Here is a 19,581-nt window from a genome sequence, read left to right as displayed (position 1 = left end):
ATACAATTAATTAACATTTTACATTTATTATATACTAAGCTGTATTCATCAGCCCTCTTGTGACCCTACCCATATACAGGCTCACCCTATATCATGTTTCTCCTCGGGACACGAAAGGAAATGAGACTTCTGCTGTATGGGGTCTACCACGGGCATCTTAAATACGATTATGTGACCTGACAGTCTGAGGTCTACCACTGACAGTGATCCATGTGGAGGGAAGGTTGTGATTGTCAGTGCGATCCTTTCTTTCTGCTGCGCCTTGCCCAAATGCTCGCCATGCGGTACGCTGCGCTGCAGAATCGCTACCGGCAAATTAGCGACTCCAGAACAGACAAAGGAGGACAAACAGAAGCCAGTCCCCCAAACATGTGTCTGTGTCTGTGACCACGTTTTTGCTTACCATCTTCCATTTTGTGGGAGGTGGCGGTGGTGTTGAATATTGTGGATATTAGCTTTGACCTTGGCTTTAAGAGCACCAGGGAGTCCAGAGCCATTTAAAAACCTGTAAATTAAATCGTTTAGGCACATGTTCGGGTTATTCTTTCAATTTTAATTATGCCACCTTTGATCTTTCTGCTGCGTGCTGCGCGGCAGTTATGATTTAGGGGTTGACTGACAGGTGTCGCGGCGGGATGAATGCATATTTCCATATTTTACGCGGCCACCGTTCTTTATTCTGCATGTGCTTTCATGTGTCGGTCCGTCTGTTAGCTCCCAGACCCTACACCGACATTGCAATGGGGGGATGAGAGGAGAGAAATGGGTGGGGAGGGAGGAGGAGGGGAGCTGCGCCACAGTGGAGAGGAGAGAGCTGGAGACTGAGTGCGCGCTAGGGTGGGATACTGTCCCCCCCTCCGAGGTCAAGTCAGCGACATTAAGTGACATAACTTCCTGTTACGGGTTTAAAAATAAATGCTCCACAAATGAGCGTGAATACAGTGCTGCTAGAAATTCAATGAAAACACACAGACTCTTCATGGGGATACGTGCAATATAGATTAAACTAAATGTGTTGGTTTAGTCTAATGGAAGGACAGTTAAAAACCCAGAAAAAAAAAAAAAACAGACAAACTGTGATTCAAAGACTTGAATTTCAGCACTAAGACGCTGCAGGAGCCTCTCCAGCTTTGAGCCTTGCTTTACGCCTTCCTCCTTCTCCTCCCTCTGATTGAGCTAACCGAACTCAGTGGAGTGAAACTTTAAATCGTTTTATTTTGAAAGGAACCCGTATGTTTTCCGGTTTTTTGGGGAGGGAACATTTCGGCTGTCTTGACTGATCTCACAGCTCCAGCGGCAGGGAAACACACCCGTCAGCAGCGCGCACTGGAGACAAAAAAAAAAGCGCATCACGGACAAAGGAAATATGGGTGCGCTGGAGAGGATTCACCTCAGCCGGGAAACACAATGGATGAGCCGCTTCTGTTTCATTTACCGGGAGACCAATTAGCCCACCTTAATGAGGTGCTGGGATGCAAGATACTGCAAGCTAAAGAGGCGGAAGGCTGCGTTTAATCCGTCTGCGGATCCTATGAGCTTGCAATGGCTGTGGCGGGGATATGCAACTGGATAGGGAATAATGTGCCTTTTTATTTTGTGATATTTTCCTTATTTTGTGGCCTTTCGTTTGGACAGTTGCGATATTCTATTACAGAAGAACTAGAAAATGGGGCACTGGTCGGCGATCTGGCGCATGACTTGGGGCTGGATATTCGAAAGCTCGCCACCCGAAAAATTAAGGTAACCTCCAACAGCGGGAAGCGCTATGTGATTGTCAACCCCAAAAATGGCAAATTACTTGTCAATGAAAGGATCGACAGGGAGGCGCTGTGTGATCTGTCCAACACCTGCCTCATTAATCTGGAGGTGCTGGTCGAGAACCCCACCGAGGTGCACCATGTCGAGGTGGAGATTGTGGATGCCAACGATAATGCGCCGCAGTTCCCCAGAGACGAGTATCAACTGGAAATCATAGAATCTGCTCTGCCAGGGTCCCGGTACCCAATTGAAAACGCGCAAGATCCAGACATCGGGTCCAATTCAGTTCGTATGTATCAGCTTAGCACAAACGACCATTTCGCGCTGGTGTCCAACAAGCCCTCCCTCAATACAAAGCACATCGAGCTTGTGCTCAAAAAGCCCCTTGATCGTGAACAGACGCCTTACCACCAATTAATTCTAAGTGCTGTGGATGGTGGGACGCCAGAGAAAACAGGCACGGCCAAAATCAATGTCCGGGTCCTGGACTCAAACGACAATACTCCCGTGTTCGACAGCTCAGTGTACAAGGTGAAACTGTTGGAAAATTCGCCCAAAGACACCCTGGTAATTAAACTGAATGCAACTGATCTGGATGAGGGCACAAATGGGGAGGTTTACTACTCATTCAGCAGCTACACTCCAGAGAGAGTGAGGCAGATGTTCAGCATGAACACCAATACAGGAGAAATAAGAGTGAGGAGCAATGTTGACTACGAAGAGACCAACTCCTATGAGATGTACATCCAGGCGATGGACAAGGGCCCCGGGGCTGTGGCATCACACTGTAAGGTGGTAGCAGAGGTGGTGGACGTGAATGACAACGTCCCTCAGATAGTCTTGTCATCCCTGTCGAGCCCAGTGAGGGAGGATGCCCGCGCAGACACAGTCGTGGCCCTCATTAGTGTAACTGACCGAGACTCTGGAGCTAACAAGCAGGTGAGCCTAGAGATCCCAGCAGGCCTTCCTTTCAAGATCAAGTCATTCAGAAATTACTACACTCTGGTTACCTCAGCCTTCCTGGACCGCGAGACCACCGATGCCTACAATGTCACTCTGAGTGCCACAGATGGAGGAAACCCTCCCCTTTCCTCCCAGAAGACCATAAAGGTGGACGTGGCTGATGTTAACGACAACCCACCGCGATTTGAACAGACTTCATATACCGTCTATGTGGCTGAGAACAATGCCCCCGGGGCCTCTTTGTGCACTGTGAAAGCTCAAGATGCAGACATCAAAGAGAACGCGCGCATCACCTACACAGTGCTCAATGACAACAACCATGGCATCCCTGTCACCTCGTATGTGTCTGTGAAGGCCGATACTGGGGAGGCTTATGCCCTGCGAGCCTTTGATTATGAGTCACTGAGAGAGTTTCACTTCCAGGTCAAAGCCCAAGATGGGGGCATTCCTCCGCTTAGCCGCGTCGCCACTGTCTACATCTACATAATGGATCAGAATGACCATTCACCACTGATAGTCAACCCTCCCGGCAACGGCACGCGCTCCTTGGAAACGGTACAAAAGAACGCAGAGCCTGGTGCCTTGGTGACCAAAGTGGTGGCGTATGACGCAGACGCTGGTCCAAATGCCTGGCTGCTATACGTGCTGGAGACGGCCACTGACATAGACCTGTTCAAGGTGCACGAGCACACCGGTGAGATCAGGACCACTCGGAGGATCCTGGAGGACAACTTCACCTCCTTTGCTCTAACCGTTGTAGTGAAGGACCACGGGCAGCCTAGTCTCTCCTCCACCGCCACCATCAATGTGGCTGTCATGGAGGTGCCACCCAAAGTGGCCCCCGATCCCAAGAGGATCATCCGACCCCACAGCACGCTGCTTTTCTCCAACGTGACCCTCTACTTGATCGTTGCGTTGAGTGCCACCACCTTTGTTTTCCTAGTCACTGTGGTGGTTCTGGCCATCGTCCGCTGTCATGCCTACTGCACCCAGCCTGGGTCCTGCTCCCCTTGCTGCGTGTCACAGAAGCCCCCTCCAGATGGCGGGAGCAGCAGCGTAAGCGCTGGCGGGGGAGGCGGCGGCGCGGCCGGGGCACAACCTAATAACAATGTGGTGCTTCGGAGAGACCTCAAAGTGGAGCCTCACTACATCGAAGTGCGTGGGAACGGCTCCCTCACAAAGACTTACTGCTACAAGACCTGCCTGACAGCCACCTCTGGCAGTGACACTTTCATGTTCTACAACACAGGACGTCCCATCAGCGGCACCTGGGGCAGCGGTGCCGACCGCTTCTTCACGAGTGGAAGTGGATTTGTTCGCAGGCTGAGCATGCCTGATGCTTCGCTGCAACTCTGCCCAGAGGTGTGTCATTCATTTTTTATGTCCACATAACTGGAAGGCCATGAATCATCATGTTTACATATTTCTTAGTTCCACACAATATAAGACCTTTTTAAGTACATGTTCAAAGTTGCTATTCATTAAGGGTATAGGTCATACAGTGTGCATGGCTGTCATAATTTTTTTGCCAGCGTTGTTGCTGCAGGATGATGATATTGCTGTGTCAAGTGTGATCCCCTCTTGCAACGAATTGAATCCTTGCAGGCCTCATTCTCTTTGTTCAGCTCCCACTTGCACTGTGCTGTCGCTCAGCCCAGCTCAGCTCAGCACTCACACTGCATTAGTGTCAGGCCTGATGCTTTTCAGGGTCCTGTGTTATTTCTGATGATTCAGAGATTTGTGCTTCAGTTTGAGGTTGTCATCACATCTACACTATGAACAGGTCATGCAAGTCTTCACTACTTGCTCATTGCCCGTGCAAGTGGGTTACACTTGAGTGTGTGGGTGGGTGGGTGGGTGTGTTTGTGTGAGTAAAACTGTGACACTGGAGCAGTTGACTTGAAGACTAGTTGTTGCCTCTGACTATGGGAGAGTTATGAGTCTACCTGCTGATGATGCTGTGATGAGACTGGGTATTGTTTGAGATTAAGTGTTTTATTTTCTTAGTCTTAAAGGCTGGATTACACTTCAGCGATACAATTTTCTGAATTTGTACAGATATTCTAGATGAGTACCTGCTAGGCCAAATCTGTACCATGAACTGTTTAATTTCTCGCACACTGTATTAACAATCCCTTATTCACATGAAATATTACAAAAAAAACACCAAGAGTCACACCAGAAATACTATTGACAGTTACTTCATGCCTTCTCCCCTAGCAAGAAATGCACTATTTCCACAGCCTTTTAATGTTGAAATCTTCATGTGGTAGATGTAAGGAATCAGTCACTCTGCTTTTAAAGTGAGATAAGGGAGATTGCTGGCTTAAATATTGGAATAATAGCATTTTTATTGTCAGATTGTTCAGGCAAAAGCTCCCAATATCAAGAAGATATCTCTGGATGCATCTTCCTAATTATCAAAAGCCAGTCACTGGTACATTAGTTATAAAAAAAACTCCTACCAAGACAAGTGTAGCAGTGTAAATTAAATTAACCTCGAGCGTCTGTTCCTCAGCCCTGCAAATTAGATTTACTCAAAGAGGCTGGGTCTACCAGCTCAAAATACTCCCCTCGGAATTGAACTGAGGAACATAATGTGCCATCTTTATCTGGGACACTTGCTACTGCCTGAGCAGGTCTGTGTCTTAAACACAGCTTTTTCTTATTCAGTGCTCTTGACGTCCGAGGCTGCAACCCACATGATGCTGACAGATTTTAGCATTAGCTCCGATACAGATGTTCACAATCATTTCAGACATGTGCGCAGTGCCTACCCACGAGGAAAATAATTTTGAAAGAGCCAGGCATAATTATTGGCTATGAAAGATTAGCTCATTAAAAATATGACTTTTCACCCTCTGAGATTCATATGGTTCTTTGAACTTAAAGGCACAGTCATGAGCAAAAATCTGGCAGTTGTGACAGGAAAATGAATGGGAGTATGTGGGAGTGTATTTTCATTTATATATCTTTTAATTCTCAGAAACTTAATTCTTAGAAACATCTTAATGCCATGTTGCACATCAGGTTTTTAGTGCAAACACGTGCTACCAAAAGGGTGTCAAATAAATCGAAATCAAGTAAATCTCCAAAGCAAAAAAGATGGAAGAGGATTAAATGACTTAATACAAGACTATAAAGCAATAATCCGTGTAATGTTTTTGCTGATCTATCCCACACATTGTCTTGCACTAAATCCTACACAATAGCAATACTGTATTTGCATATGATTGCATGCTCTGTACGTCCTGTGCAGAGGTCTAGTGCAGGACTTGATGTGCGATGAAGGCTATTTCTTCATGGTTTTAAAGGCAATAATTCACCAGAAGCCTACGGGGAGTGTCAAACACTCAGCTCGGGTTCATCGGGGGCAGACAGATTTACTGAAGTTACACACAAACATGTACACATCGGTCTGTACAAACACCCCAGCACTCAGGAAAAGGGCACAAATCTCCCAGCTCTCACATTTATAGAGCCATAGAGTGAGAGACTGTCCAAAAACTCATCAATATGTCTTTCAGTGACTGGCCTTTTTAAAGTCCGTCTGTGTCTGTGTCTGTGTGAATATCAATATGTGTGCATTTGTGTGTGTGTGTGTGTGTGTGTGTGTGTGTGTGTGTGTGCTTGCAATGGGGGACATGACTGCAGTGTTCCTATCACGTCCAGAGCTGGGATGTGTATCATGATTAATTGATGAGACCATGGCCCAGCCTGGCTCTGCACTGTATGAGATCAAACTAAACTCTCTCTCCCCCTGTCTCTCTCTCTCTCTCTCCCTCTCTCTCTACCTCTTGCTCGCTCAGCCAAAAGCCCCGAATGCTGACTGGCGATATTCTGCATCTTTGAGGACAGGGGTGCAGAGGTAAGCACTTTCCATCCTTAACTCTTTTGTAACTTTTGATCATCTAGAAGAAGTTGCACCTATTCATCCTCCAGATAAGGGCCTCACCCACTCTGTGGTACCACTACAATGACCCCACATGTTGCTCTTTACCATTGTGAAATATGTATTGACACATCAGACTTTGCACAGATATTTGAACCTTAAAATGACCCCTGTTAAAATCATTAAAAAAAAAAAAAAAGCTCCATAAATAACACTGCAGATCAGCATCTGCCAATATCAGAGATGACCGCTAGTGGCCCCTCAGCATCCGTTTGAACCTCAATCCTGTCCTCCTCCTTTGGGAATGTGCGGCTCCCATCCGTGGATGCAGAGTACTCCTCCTCTGCAGTGTAATACTATATAGGTCATCTACATTCTGAGCGTCGCTTCCCCCAGTTACAGTCTTTAAGCAGGAAGCATGAAGGACAAATGAGCCGACCGTGACCTTTCTCAGATTATCAGATACACACATGCATCAGTGTCCGCGCGTACAACTTCCCAGCATGCACACACACGTGTGAGCTTCTGTGCGTGTTTGTACATTTTTGTCCAGAGATGAGGGGAGAAGTTGTGAACACAGACAGCAGAGGACATTTTGGACTCCAGCCATTCCCTAGATGTGCTTGCACGCACTGCTTTCCCAGACATGGCTTCATAAGGCTTTATTGCCGGATCAGAGTCCAATTATAGATTTATATAAAGATAGATAAACAACATGTGGTTATACACAATTTGACATAATTATACATTATTATAATTACGATTATGATCATTACACTGAAACAGGAGTCAGATAGGTTGTCAGAATCATTTGCAAATGGGTTCAGGTCTATACAAGGTTGCCATCTCCTAATATTAATGAGCAGGTTTCTATAATTAGGGTTAAACGTTTATCTGGGATAAAATTAAAGAGTTTGCTGAACAGAATAAGATTGGAATAGTCCCATGATGGAGTGTTGAATAATGAAATGCCACAAATGGAAACGAATTCTCATTGGATACATACTGCAAATCAGTGAAAACTGAAAATAGCGGGATCTAGCAAGTGGGATAAAAGTTTAAAGTAAAAAAAAAAAATCTACATCTGTCACTTAAATTTTGTAATGATCAGGACACAAAAGTTGTGTTAAAAAATGTAATGGAGTGTTTTGCTAATTTGATACGAGGACAGCTGGAACATCAGGGACTAATGAGCTTTACCTCCACATGTCTGTCATTTGCGCTGAATTTTCATAATTTCATGCTAACAATGCTTAAAGCTCAGTTGCGCAGCCTTCTGCTCCATCTAAGTTTGATTTAATTGGATATTAGCGTTAATTTCTATGGTGCGGAGGGTATCATAATGTGCATCATGTCATCAAGTCACTGTAACATGACATGGATTAACATAAATCATCATTGCAATTTGCCGCTGCCATCTCTGAAATGGCAGGGCCTGCACTGTAACGCACATAGACACAGAGAGGCTCATATTAATGCTCTACCCCACCACACTCATGCTGTAATGCATCGCAGTACACACAGCATGTAGCACTAACATTACTGACCCACATTCCTGGTGTAGTCAGTAAGTGTAGAAAACACCAGTCCTGTCTGTGTCTTATTCTCACACGTTAAACCAGAACCTTTGCTTATGTAAAAGCTTAGAAGCCCACACACTGCTCAGAATGTACATAGCCATTTTATATTCATGACAAATCCCTATTCAACATAACAAGTGTGTTGCAGTTTGAGATAGATGCTGGATGTGCTGCATTGCAGAGGCCCCAGTCAGGGTAGGTCCTTCTATACAGTGAGCTCTGTATTCATTATGAATGTATGTGGTGGGGGTGGGGGGGGGGGGGATCTCAGCCTAGGTTGGAGACTGCACGCACACACTTGGCCTTGGATAGTTATCACAGTATCAGTACAGAGTTTATAAATGTCAAGACATATTTGTAGTGATACAGTGTGGCCATGTTTCCCCAGTATTGTTATGTTTCTGAGGGAGAGCGGTTTGTCTTCAGCCCCCACTGGTGTTTGCTAAGACTCGGATTCAAACAGCTGTCTTCTAACATCTATTTGTCCCTGCTTTGTTTCTTGTAGCGCAATTCAGTATTTATGACGAACACATCCAAACACCATAAATCCACCTTATTAAAAAGGAGTAGTTCAACATTTTTGGCAATAGGCTTACTTCCTCTCCTGCCCAGAGTTGGATGAGAAAATTAAACTCTCATGTCTGTCTCTCGTGCTATATATGAAGTTACAGACACCAGCCAGTGATTTTAGCTCAGCATAAGGACTGGAAAATGTTGGAAACAGCTAAGCTGGCTCTCTTTAAGGTTAACAAAAAAAACACCTTCCAGCACCTCCAAAGCTCACTAAAAACACATTTATCTCTTCTAATTTATCCGTACAGAAACAGAAAAAAGGGGAAATTGTGGTTTCACGGGGGGTTATGTGTACGACTGTTTCTTGGCAGGGTGCACTGACTTCTTGGAGTCTCCACTGGGAGCTTCACTGTGGACAGAAACACGCTATTATATACTGAAAAGTAAAATACATTCTTGATTTTCAATTTTCATTTGAAGTGATTAGCTGTTTTCCACCTAATGGTTTTCTAATTTAGGATTTTCTACTGAAAGTCAATGCAATGTGACAGTGAACCTTAACAGTGAAAGTAATTGTTTATGCCTTGCCACCTCTCACTGTGCTGCATGCCCACCAGCAAAGTAGAATGAAAAAGTAGAACTCCGAAAAGTACAGCCTCTGGGTTTCCACATCTATGGAAAATAAATAAAATAAAAGATATAAAACATTTGAAACTTCACGATCTCCACTTCATCCTGTGAGTCTATGTTGTGCTTGTAGTGTGAATTTTTGGATATTTTTCATGTGGTAGAAGTGTCCTACTTTTTATAAACATAATTATTAAAAAATAACTATAACTGCTGCTGAGATCAGCTGGAAATACATACAGCATGCCATTAATGACATCAAATGTGTTATGTACTTCAACTGAATATGTAAATAAATGTCATCTAAAGTATGCTGACAGAAAAAACAACAAAAGAGGTACAATTAAACACACATTGCACATTGAAACCTGACTTAGCTGTTCAAACACATGAAGGTGGATCACAACAGACACACACTGCATTTCTAAATGTAGGATGATCCACAATATGCAACACTAATGGTGGATTTGCGCAAGGATTGATACTCGTCTTGCACCACACCTTGGTGTGAGCGACAATAATCAAACTTTGTAATGGATGGCTGGATGAAAAATGGCACAGGGACACATGTTGCTCATCTTTGAATACTTGACTGCATTTTCCTTTCTTTGCTTCCTCCAATATCTGAATTAAGAATACAATATTTGAAACAAATCAAATGGCAGCTATGTACAGGAAAATGCAAATGTTGACGAACTTAAAGACCTTCAAGTGGTTTGGAAGTAGAACGTTTTTACTGTGAACCAGATGCAGTCAGCATGAACAGAGCAGCGCTCTAACTACACAACAGACCAGAACAAGCAACCAACAGCAAGTCCTATTTTACTCAGGAGCTTAAAAAAAACAAAAATAAATAAAAATACTGAAACACACAAGATACTCAACTTACCGGAGCAAAACTTCTTCTCCACAGTCACCTGTATGGCCACATACTGTCTATTAACCCAGTCACTGCACTGTGATGTGGATATATCTACACTGAGGCTGCGGACTGTAGACATTGCACTCAGAATATATATAATATAGTGAAGATGCAGTGAAACTGCAAATAAGTGCAGCATTGCATGGCATTTCAAAACCAGTCCCCTCAACACTAAAGGCTGACCACCACTATCAGTGATATGATTAAGACATGAACAGTTTGTGGATAAACTAAATTGAATGAAACCTAATACATCAACTGCCATTACTCAGACGTCACATGATACTTTGCACTGGTTTAATGGTCCACAGCAACCAGAAAACAATTGATTTAGAAGTAAATGAGCGGACATATTACACCGGAGACACCACATGCAGAAACCATCAACTATCTGGTCATCAGCAGCACTTTTGGTTTTAAGCTGCAAAATTTGAAGAGAACAGTGTAGAAATGATTTGGTGTGGTGGGCAGATTCCATGTATTCTTATTCTGAAGTATGAAAAAGTTCAGAGCTTTTCCATGAAAGATATTTTGATGTGTCAGAAGCAGGAAAAGCACAGGTATAAGTCACTGAATGTACGTTGGCTGAATTATATTTAGCTGCTTTGTTTGCAGTGCCAAATGTCTTTTGAGGTATGTTTTAAAGCAGTCGATTCTACATGAAGGGTTGGAAGTTTTCTTTTTTAAGATATAAAAAGTGGAAAGTGGTTGCCAGAGGCAACCAGACCACAAGAAAAGGGTGACAGTAATCTAAAGCTAAAAGGCCTTGGGCAACCGGGCAACTGTTGCTGTCAAGGCCTGACTAACTAGTGACTAACACTTCATGAAAATTTTGACACTAAAGGCATTTTTTTGTGTTGGATTAACATTTCTGTTGAGGTTTTGAAAATATCTACACTATCAAGGAAATGTCTAGAGGTTAAATCCCAGACTAAAGAGTCACTATTCGATGCAAAGGTGGAATTAATATTTGATTTGATGTGTCTCTCTGAAATTGCTGAATGTGTTCTACCTTCCAGTTCAGTCCACATGGAGGAGTCCTCTGTGATGCAGGGAGCACAGGGGATGCTGGTCCAGAACTGGCCCACCGTGTCCAGCGCTGCAGGTGAGTAGAAGTCGAGCAGTCAGGGTAGAGTGAAAAAGCACCCAGAGTGTCAGGCTCTTTTGGTCAATGGTGACACAAAGCTGATACAAGTAAAGAAAAGAAAAAAAAGGCCATTATACTTTTTCATTTAAATGGAAGCAAACAGAGCAAGATTTCATAGATCTTGCATTGAATGTGTGAAAGGTAGAAGATGTTTAAGTCAGGTCTACGGAAATGTCTTTACGCTATATTAGCTAGTGTTGAAAGCCATGTTAAAGCTGGTATCATTAGGTCTTGCCCAGCACTACAGGCACCTGGGGTTTGAACCTCTGTTACTTTGGGTGAGGGTGCCATGGGTGGGGAGGCGGCAAGTGTTCTTGTCCATGTCACTGTAGGCCACTTGTATTACTCCCTCCTGATGAAGCCAATTGGTCTCATGTAAATATATGCAGCCAGAGCCACGAGACAGTTAGCTCAGTATAAAGTGGGGGACACTTTCTACTAGCCTGGCTCTGTCCATCGTTAACAACACTCTACCTACTAGCACCTCTAAAGCTCATTTGTTTAACCTGCGTAGCCCGTCGACCAACTATGTAGAAAGGGTTCTTTATGCCTTTTTAAGTGGTAGATTAATTCAATACTATGATTAATCTTGGGTCAGGAAATAAAACTTTTAACTCGATGAATTTACCTTCACTTTAGCAACCTTTACAGAAAATAGTTTAGCATACTGTCCCTTTAAACCATATATGAACCCCCACTTTGAAAACAACAAATAAACACGCAGAAACTATATTAAAGCAAATTAATTTACTGATAAAGCAAAAAATAAAATATAATTTTAGACCTTTAAGTTTTTTTCCCCTCTCCTGTTCTTTACAAGAGCTGCACACTTTTCCTTTATTTCTTTCCGTTTTGGATTTCACAACAAAAATATTTTTTTTACCTTCAGTTTCCTTGACATCCAAATACACTAAGCCGGCAAAATAAAGTATCTTTTGAAATAACATTTTTTTTTAAAAAAAAAAAAACAAACAAAAACGTAGTGGTCACTTCCCTCAAAAGAGCGACATAAAATAAAAGGGAGAATGAGGAGAGGACCTCCATAGAGATGGGTGCTCACCAGCAGGTAGATCCACAGAGTCCAGAGGAGCTCTGCACATCCTAAGCAGCTCACAGCGCGATCTGGTTGGTTTCTCTTAGTTTCCAGCTGGAAAACGGTCCAGGCGAAGCCGCTTCTTCACTTGTTTAACGAGCATCTAATGAAATGCCACCGCATATAAAACCTTCGTGCAGAAGTTCTGCTACTCGGGGCACTTATCCTTCAGTAAATTATCTTAAAAATAATCCTAAACGTAAATAAACACACAGTCTTGGCGCACATCTTTCATTAAATCCACACGGACCCGGAAAAACTCCGGCATGCGTCAGCTTTTCTTCCTACGTGCCGTCTCTACGTACACGTCACGTGATCCAATTAACACACCTATACTAGTGGAGGTACGCTCCTCCTAGAAGATACAACTTTTTACCAAGATCTATTAAACAGAAACAGTTGGTAAACATTGGTGATACATTTACATGAACTTTTAGTACAATTTTACAAGAAAAATATGTACTTTTAACCACTTCTTTTATTTATTAACTTATTGAAACAAATATAAATTATACACCTGTACAAAAACCAAAGAGTAAAAATGCTAAGTTTTAGTGCAAAGGTTTCAGTTTATTATTTTTGTTTTAGTATGGATTAAAGTGCTGAGCTAAGCTAACTATCTCCTAGTTCAAGCTTCATTTTTACCGTACAGTGGTATCAGTCATCTCATATAGCTCTCAGCAAGACAGTCACAGAGGTTGTAAACATGTTAGTTTAACCCAAGTGTCAAAAAAGATCTACCTAAATGCCGATTATACACATCACGCATTACAGTTGGTCCGGATGATATTGCAAAACTGGGGATTTGACAGAATTATCTTTGGAATATCTAAATGATCTTGAATTTCTGTGTGATGTTCATACAGAGCGTAGCCGAGGTGCCAAAAGCCTGAGGCCCTCATGCAGAACTACAGATAAACAACTGTATCGTCCCGTAAAAGCAGCCGGCAGCACGGCGAGCTACAAACTGAAAAAGGCGACTGTTTTTTAATGACAAATGAGGAAACATTGAAAATATGTAGCAACAAAACATAAGTGTAAAAAGAACTGAGTGAAAAACCTGTGCATCATCATTTACAGAAACACTGGCTTAGAGCTAATGACTAACAGCTGTTGACTGGAAGAGTTTTGCAACTAAGATTTTGAAACTGTGTTTGGAACATTGTGAGCTTCTCTTTCCTTCCCTCAGCCAAGCCTCCCATCATTGATTTTCTGTCTTGCTGAAGGAATTAGAACATAGGTACAGACTTGAGGGTGAAGGGTAGCATCGCAGTCAATCACTCGGCGAGTCAGTGACAAAATATATCTCACTGTCTGTCAGCTTTTCACTCTGTGGAAAAGAGAGCTGGGGAATTGTTTGAGATACAAGCTGTACCTTTTTCCCAGTATCTCTGTGCCAGTTTGCTGCAGAGAAGTGTGTATTTTTGGAGAGCAGATGGAAAGCTTCCTCTTTGGTCATGTAAAGACTCAAATACTGTCTGGATACAGACTGCACAGCGTGCTGCACACCTACCAGGGGTGCATTGTTGCATTAGGAAATTATTTGTTAGGAGTAGTGCAAAGGCATAGGCATGTATTGGATTGCAGGTTGATCCTCTTTACTATGCACAAAGAGGTGGAGCCTTTTTGTGGCACATTTTCACGTCTGCAGTGAATTGTTACGACGATCACGATGAACTTGTCTGATATGCTGTGATGCATCTAAATGCGGTACCCTCAAAACTGTGTTTATGTAAGTGACCCATGGCGCAGATGAGGAGACATTTGTCTAATGCCATAGGGGGAGAGAAGCTATTATTTATGAAAAAGAGAGATCCGGTAGCATTAAAAGCCATTTTGGAGAGGAAGAGCAGAGGAGACGTACAGGGGGATGGAGAAAAAAAAAAAAAGCGAGGTGTGGGGGGATGGAGGAAGAGAAAGGTTAAGAGGATTGGCAGGTTCCTGCAGTAGTGTTGTTGCTAGGGAACGCCATGTGACCTGTTGCCTGGCAACACTGTCTAACTGAGAGATTGCTGCAGCAGCCGCACCCTCCATCAGCAGGGAGTGGGCGAAGGCAGTTTCCATGGCAACCGGTCATATCTCTGAATGGAAGATTTAGAGACAAAAAGGAAGGAGTGGGGAGCGGAAACGGGGAAGGGGACTCGGCAAGGGCAGGTATTAAGAGGAAAAAGAGGGCACACAGTAGTTGGGGAGAAACAATGGAGGAAAGAATGGATTAGGTAGATGTGTCTCATACAAAATACATGTGATGTACCACACATATTTACACAAGGACTTGCACGCCTGTCAGATTTGTGCATGTGCTCCAAAACCACCACAGGGATTCATTTTAGATGGAATTATATCTTGGACTAGACAGGAAATAACATAGCCTATTTTAAATGTAGGACATCAGGTTACAAGAAATGAGGCTTCAAACACACATATCTACACCAGGTGTCATGGCAACCTCCTCACAAGGAGCTGTATTGACCTGCTTACCAGCAGTTACGCCATAATCCGCTTCAGACGTGTGTTTGCGGTGAAATATAGGCTAATATGAAGCAATGGCAGAGTTACAACTAATCCTCCATGTCAGAGAAAGAGTAGCACAGCTCTTCAGAGTTGTACCAACTCTTCCAATGCTGAGACGTGACCTGCTTGTTATGAACTGATTTTTTTACACTCACACACACACACACACGCTCACACACACACAGAGGAACATCTCAGATTAATACCTGGGCCAGGATTCTAATTAACAACATCAGGGGTTTGGATGTGTCACAGCCAGTGCAAAAACCCCTGGATGTCCCACGACACCAAGACAATATTCGCTTGATTAGACGTTACGCAGACACTTGACATTTTAGCTCAGTTGGTCATGCACATGGATATGAACTGCTCTAGCCCCATCAGGTGTACATAGACTAAAAAAGCTTTGTGTATAGCTGTGATAGTATGCAACTCACCACAGCAACAACAACACAGTAATTATATTGCAACTTACACCTTAACTACCAGTTCAGTTATCTTGCACACATCTCTTACGCTTAGGAAGGTTTGGATTAAGACTTTACCATAATGTTAGGAACACTTTCCAAGACCATCAATGTCTCAATAATCACTATAGTTTAAATTTAAGATAGCGATTCCTCACACCTTGATAGAGTAAAGATACCTCAAAAATGACTAGCCAAATCTATATAGAATCTCAAGATAATCTTCATTTGCTGCACAGTTTATGGTGAAGAGCAGTCTGTAGGTATTCAATAGCTGGCCAGATTAGGTTTAATGCTGTGGTTTCAAATTTCAGGGTTCCATACAGTAACCTGTAAAAAAGAAATCTAAGCTATGGAAAGAAAAACCCTTTGATCAATGCAAGACTGTCAGTAGCACAGTATTCCCAAACTATTCTGACGGAGCATCAAGCCACATGCTTTTAAATAGTAGCATTAACAGGAAAGGGTGTGTCAGTTCTATAAAACGTAGGTGCGTTATCTACAGGGAAGCAATGCACAGCGCTACATCACTGGCTCAATAAGCTCATCCACATTCTGCCTCACAGTACATCTGCACATCTCCTGTCTTTTCAGTTTATTTTAAGCATGGTTGTCCTCCTCCACATAAGAAGCAGTCTTCCTTGCCTAACCACTGAGAGCCATTGAATGGGACTTATTCAAAACACCGGATCCTCTTCCTGGGTTTAATACCCAGATTAAATACAAACAGACAGACCATACCATCAAATGTCATAATCCTCAGAAACAGACGAGCATTACAGTATTAAAGCACTAACTCCACTAATGGTAAGATAAGATGATAACATCTGACACGTACTAATCATTAAACAAGCTTAATTACGCAGGTCAATTAGCTGCACTTGACTTTTTTTTAAAATTATATTTAAAAAAAAACATGAGACAACATTGTAAAAACCAAGGCTTAGTTCAAACTGGAATCTCCTCAGCAATCATGGCTTCAAATTGTTTATTTGTTGCCCTGGTCCTTCACATGCTAATTATTTAATGTAGCTTAAAAATGAATACTTCTATTTCTGGAAATAGAAAAGAAATTATTTATGTGCGTCTTTGTTCTTTTGCTCCCGTCATTATGTTTCTCCTTTGCCACTAAAAACCACAACATCTGATCTCGCCTACTATCAGCCCATCACAGCATCATATCTGTACATGTAAATACGAAATCAATTTTCAGTGAATCATGGCTCAATAATGTATTATAGCACTCTCTGAAAAGTGTCCAGTGCTCTTTGTGTGCTCTTTGCAGGAGTGGTTAAACAGGGCAGCAATGCAGAGCTATATATTGAGCAGTGTGACAGTGTCCATTACATCTGCTCTTATTATATTCTGTGCACATCATTTATTCTCACACCCGATGAGCTCATTGCAGGCACTTGGTGTGACACTGTGCGTATGGACAGTGTCTCATTTTATTTTTTTGCGATTTTGTCTATTTAATGGTGTACTTCCCATTGGGACAGTGGTTGATACCATTTCAGAGCTCCAGCAATGTCATAAATAGCCTACAAAGAAAAATCAAACAGAATCTTTTTGCAAGGGCCTGTGTTTGATCTAAATAAAATTCAGACTGAAAGTAGGTCAGTGCAGAGGGAACTGGTGTGGGCCTGAGAGCACCGTGTCTGCAAAACCCGCCCACCCCCATCTTCCTTACTGCCTCTCTCTCTCTCTCTCTCTCTCTCTGTCCCTCTCTCTCCTTATCTCATCTAACATCCTCTTTCTTTCCCATTCTGGTATCTTTAACCTTTTGACCTTCATAGCTATGCCTTATTTTCACTTTACATACTAATGTTTTTTCTATATATAGACATTTTTTTTTTTTTTTACGACTTGCTGTCTGGGTTCCTTTCTCTGTCATATCCGTGCTGGAGCACTAAAGGTTGAATCCCTGTCTCTGGTCCCCTATGAGAGTAGGATTAAGCTGCTGCCATCATCCAAACACAAATACAAATCACATTGCCAAGTTAAACATCCCTGTGGTTTAAAAGGTTAGGCCCCTCCAGTGTTCCCTCCTGTGGTCTCGGCTGCATTGCTGTCCTGAAAAAAATCCACTCCCTGTGGCTATCGCTCCATTGCTCTGCTCGCTTTTGCCTGATTTCGTCTATTTCTTACATGTCAGATTTTATGAACATCTCAAAGACCAAATGATAAAGTCTAAGTTAGGAACAGTGCATGACAAGCAGGGCAGTTATTGAAAAATTCACAATGCGAAAGCTAATAGCAGAGGGTGATTTACTTTACTCCACGTCAGAAAGGGCTATCTGTACTTAAAGGTATAGTTTTTTGGGAAATAAGCTTATCTTTTTTCTTAGTGAAAGTTTTATGAAAAGATTGACATTACAGTCATATGTGTGTGGTAAATATAAAGGTGGAGCCAGCAGCTGGTTAGCGTTTTCATCTTTTAGAGCCATGCTAGCTGTTTCCCTTGCTTTTAGTCGTAGTACAGAATACCATACGCACAGAATAGTGGTATATGTTTCCTCTCTTTAAAAACACTCTGTGGTTATGAAGATGATTGAATAATGGTAATGAGTAGCCAGATTTGACATGGTTTCTTTTTTCCATCATCCCTGTGTAGATGGAGAGGGTGGGGGAGAGCTATCACCCCCAGTGGGCGCTGGAGTCAACAGCAACAGCTGGCACTTCAGGTACGGTGCCGGACAAGGCTACGGCCCCCCCCAGCCCCTGAAGCCCGGAGAGATTCCTCCTGAAGCCTTCATCATCCCCGGATCCCCAGCCATCATTTCTATCCGCCATGACGCCGGCCCTGTTGATGACAAAGGTGACTTCATAAGCTTCGGCAAGAAGGACGAGGCCAAGAAGAAGAAAAAGAAGAAGAAGGACAAGAAAGACAAGAAGGATAAAGGAAAGGATGATGGAGACGAATAGAGGAGAAGGGGTGACTTGAACAGAGCTACCAACAAACAACTATCCCAATTACAGAGCCAGAAAAAAAAAAGCCAAATGCATATTGTAGAACTGATGAAGCCTACCTGCACCATATTTGCATAGACATTGTACAGCGCCAAGCCCTCATTAGACCAGGCATGGCTCCCCACACCATGCGAACTTGCTAAACAAATGTTTCTCTCTCTTTCTTGGCTCATTCGGCCCATAAAGTTGGCCTATAAAAGTCTAAGGTTCATGGTAAACAAATGTTCTTAGTAGACTTCATCTAAAGGCTGGACCAAATTAAAACAGAAAGGGTTTTATTGGATTAGATTAGCCTTTCTGTGATTTACCGCCCCCACCCCCACCTCCTCAGTTTGTATAATAAAAACAAAACCACCTGAAAAGGTGAATTACTTGTATCTGACCATTGTCAGCTGAGGCTGCCTGTGCTGGCATCTCTGTCTTTATGCAGCCCCCTTTCCTTTTTTTGGCTCACCCAGTTGGAGGTGAAGTGAAAGCCAAACTAAAAAAAAAAAAAAATGAAGCAGAGGCTTTTGTCTTCAGTATTATTATGGAGGCCTTGTAGAAATTCAGAAAATGTGGTCTTTTGTAAAAAAAAAAAACTGAAAAATGAAAAAGTAACAACATACAGTATATGTACCATGAGATTAGCACCTTTAAGAGACAGAGGGTGCTGAGATAAGCAGGACCACACTCTGATAAATAGCTCTGTTTTGGTGTAACATAGCACACTGCAGAGGCTGAGGAACTGGACTGGGTTGCACCAACTATGCGCAAGTTTGTTCCCAGGTTAGGGCATAAAGTAGTGACTCCATAACTGCTAGTTAATTTGCAATTAGCAAATTAATAAATTCGATTGTACCATGGGGTAGTAAGGGGGGAATTCTACGGCTGTAGCTAGTTATAACATTTAGATTTCAGATACAAACCATATGATCTGTAGTTGACTAGATTGGCATTTGAATTACGATTGATGAATAGAATCCATATTTGACTCTTAAAGGACAATACGAGTTTAGCATGTTTTAGTCCATTCTCTACCAATCTTGTATACGGCACTGCTGGTGTTTTGCAGAGCAGACCACTGTATTTGTAATTTTTAAACCGTACAGGCAGCCATTATTTTTACACCAAGAGAAATTAGCTGAAACTCAAA

The 19,581-nt window shown here is 42.7% G+C and overlaps 1 protein-coding gene across 1 annotated transcript; it reads left to right on the top strand.

Annotated features, from left to right (window-relative positions):
• Positions 1-1,366: 1,366 nt before the first annotated feature.
• LOC139213212 (protocadherin alpha-C2-like) lies at positions 1,367-19,288 on the top strand. Its single transcript, XM_070843859.1, has 4 exons — positions 1,367-4,083; positions 6,531-6,589; positions 11,275-11,360; positions 18,091-19,288. The coding sequence occupies exons 1-4, from the start codon at positions 1,543-1,545 to the stop codon at positions 18,399-18,401; spliced, it is 2,997 nt and encodes a 998-aa protein (XP_070699960.1). The 5' UTR covers positions 1,367-1,542; the 3' UTR covers positions 18,402-19,288.
• The last annotated feature ends 293 nt before the right edge of the window (positions 19,289-19,581 follow it).

Source organism: Pempheris klunzingeri, chromosome 14 (genome assembly GCF_042242105.1).
Source record: "Pempheris klunzingeri isolate RE-2024b chromosome 14, fPemKlu1.hap1, whole genome shotgun sequence".
Classification (NCBI taxonomy): Eukaryota; Metazoa; Chordata; class Actinopteri; order Acropomatiformes; family Pempheridae; genus Pempheris; species Pempheris klunzingeri.
The sequence above is the reverse complement of the archived record's forward strand: the minus strand, read 5'-3'. Positions and strand labels throughout refer to the sequence as shown.

Excerpts from the sequence above, each read along its gene's own strand:
- LOC139213212 (XM_070843859.1), top strand. The coding sequence starts at position 1,543 with ATGGCTGTGGCGGGGATATGCAACTGGATAGGGAATAATGTGCCTTTT. Across the intron at positions 6,590-11,274 it reads TTGAGGACAGGGGTGCAGAG|TTCAGTCCACATGGAGGAGT; the intron begins GTAAGCACTTTC and ends TCTACCTTCCAG. Across the intron at positions 11,361-18,090 it reads CACCGTGTCCAGCGCTGCAG|ATGGAGAGGGTGGGGGAGAG; the intron begins GTGAGTAGAAGT and ends ATCCCTGTGTAG.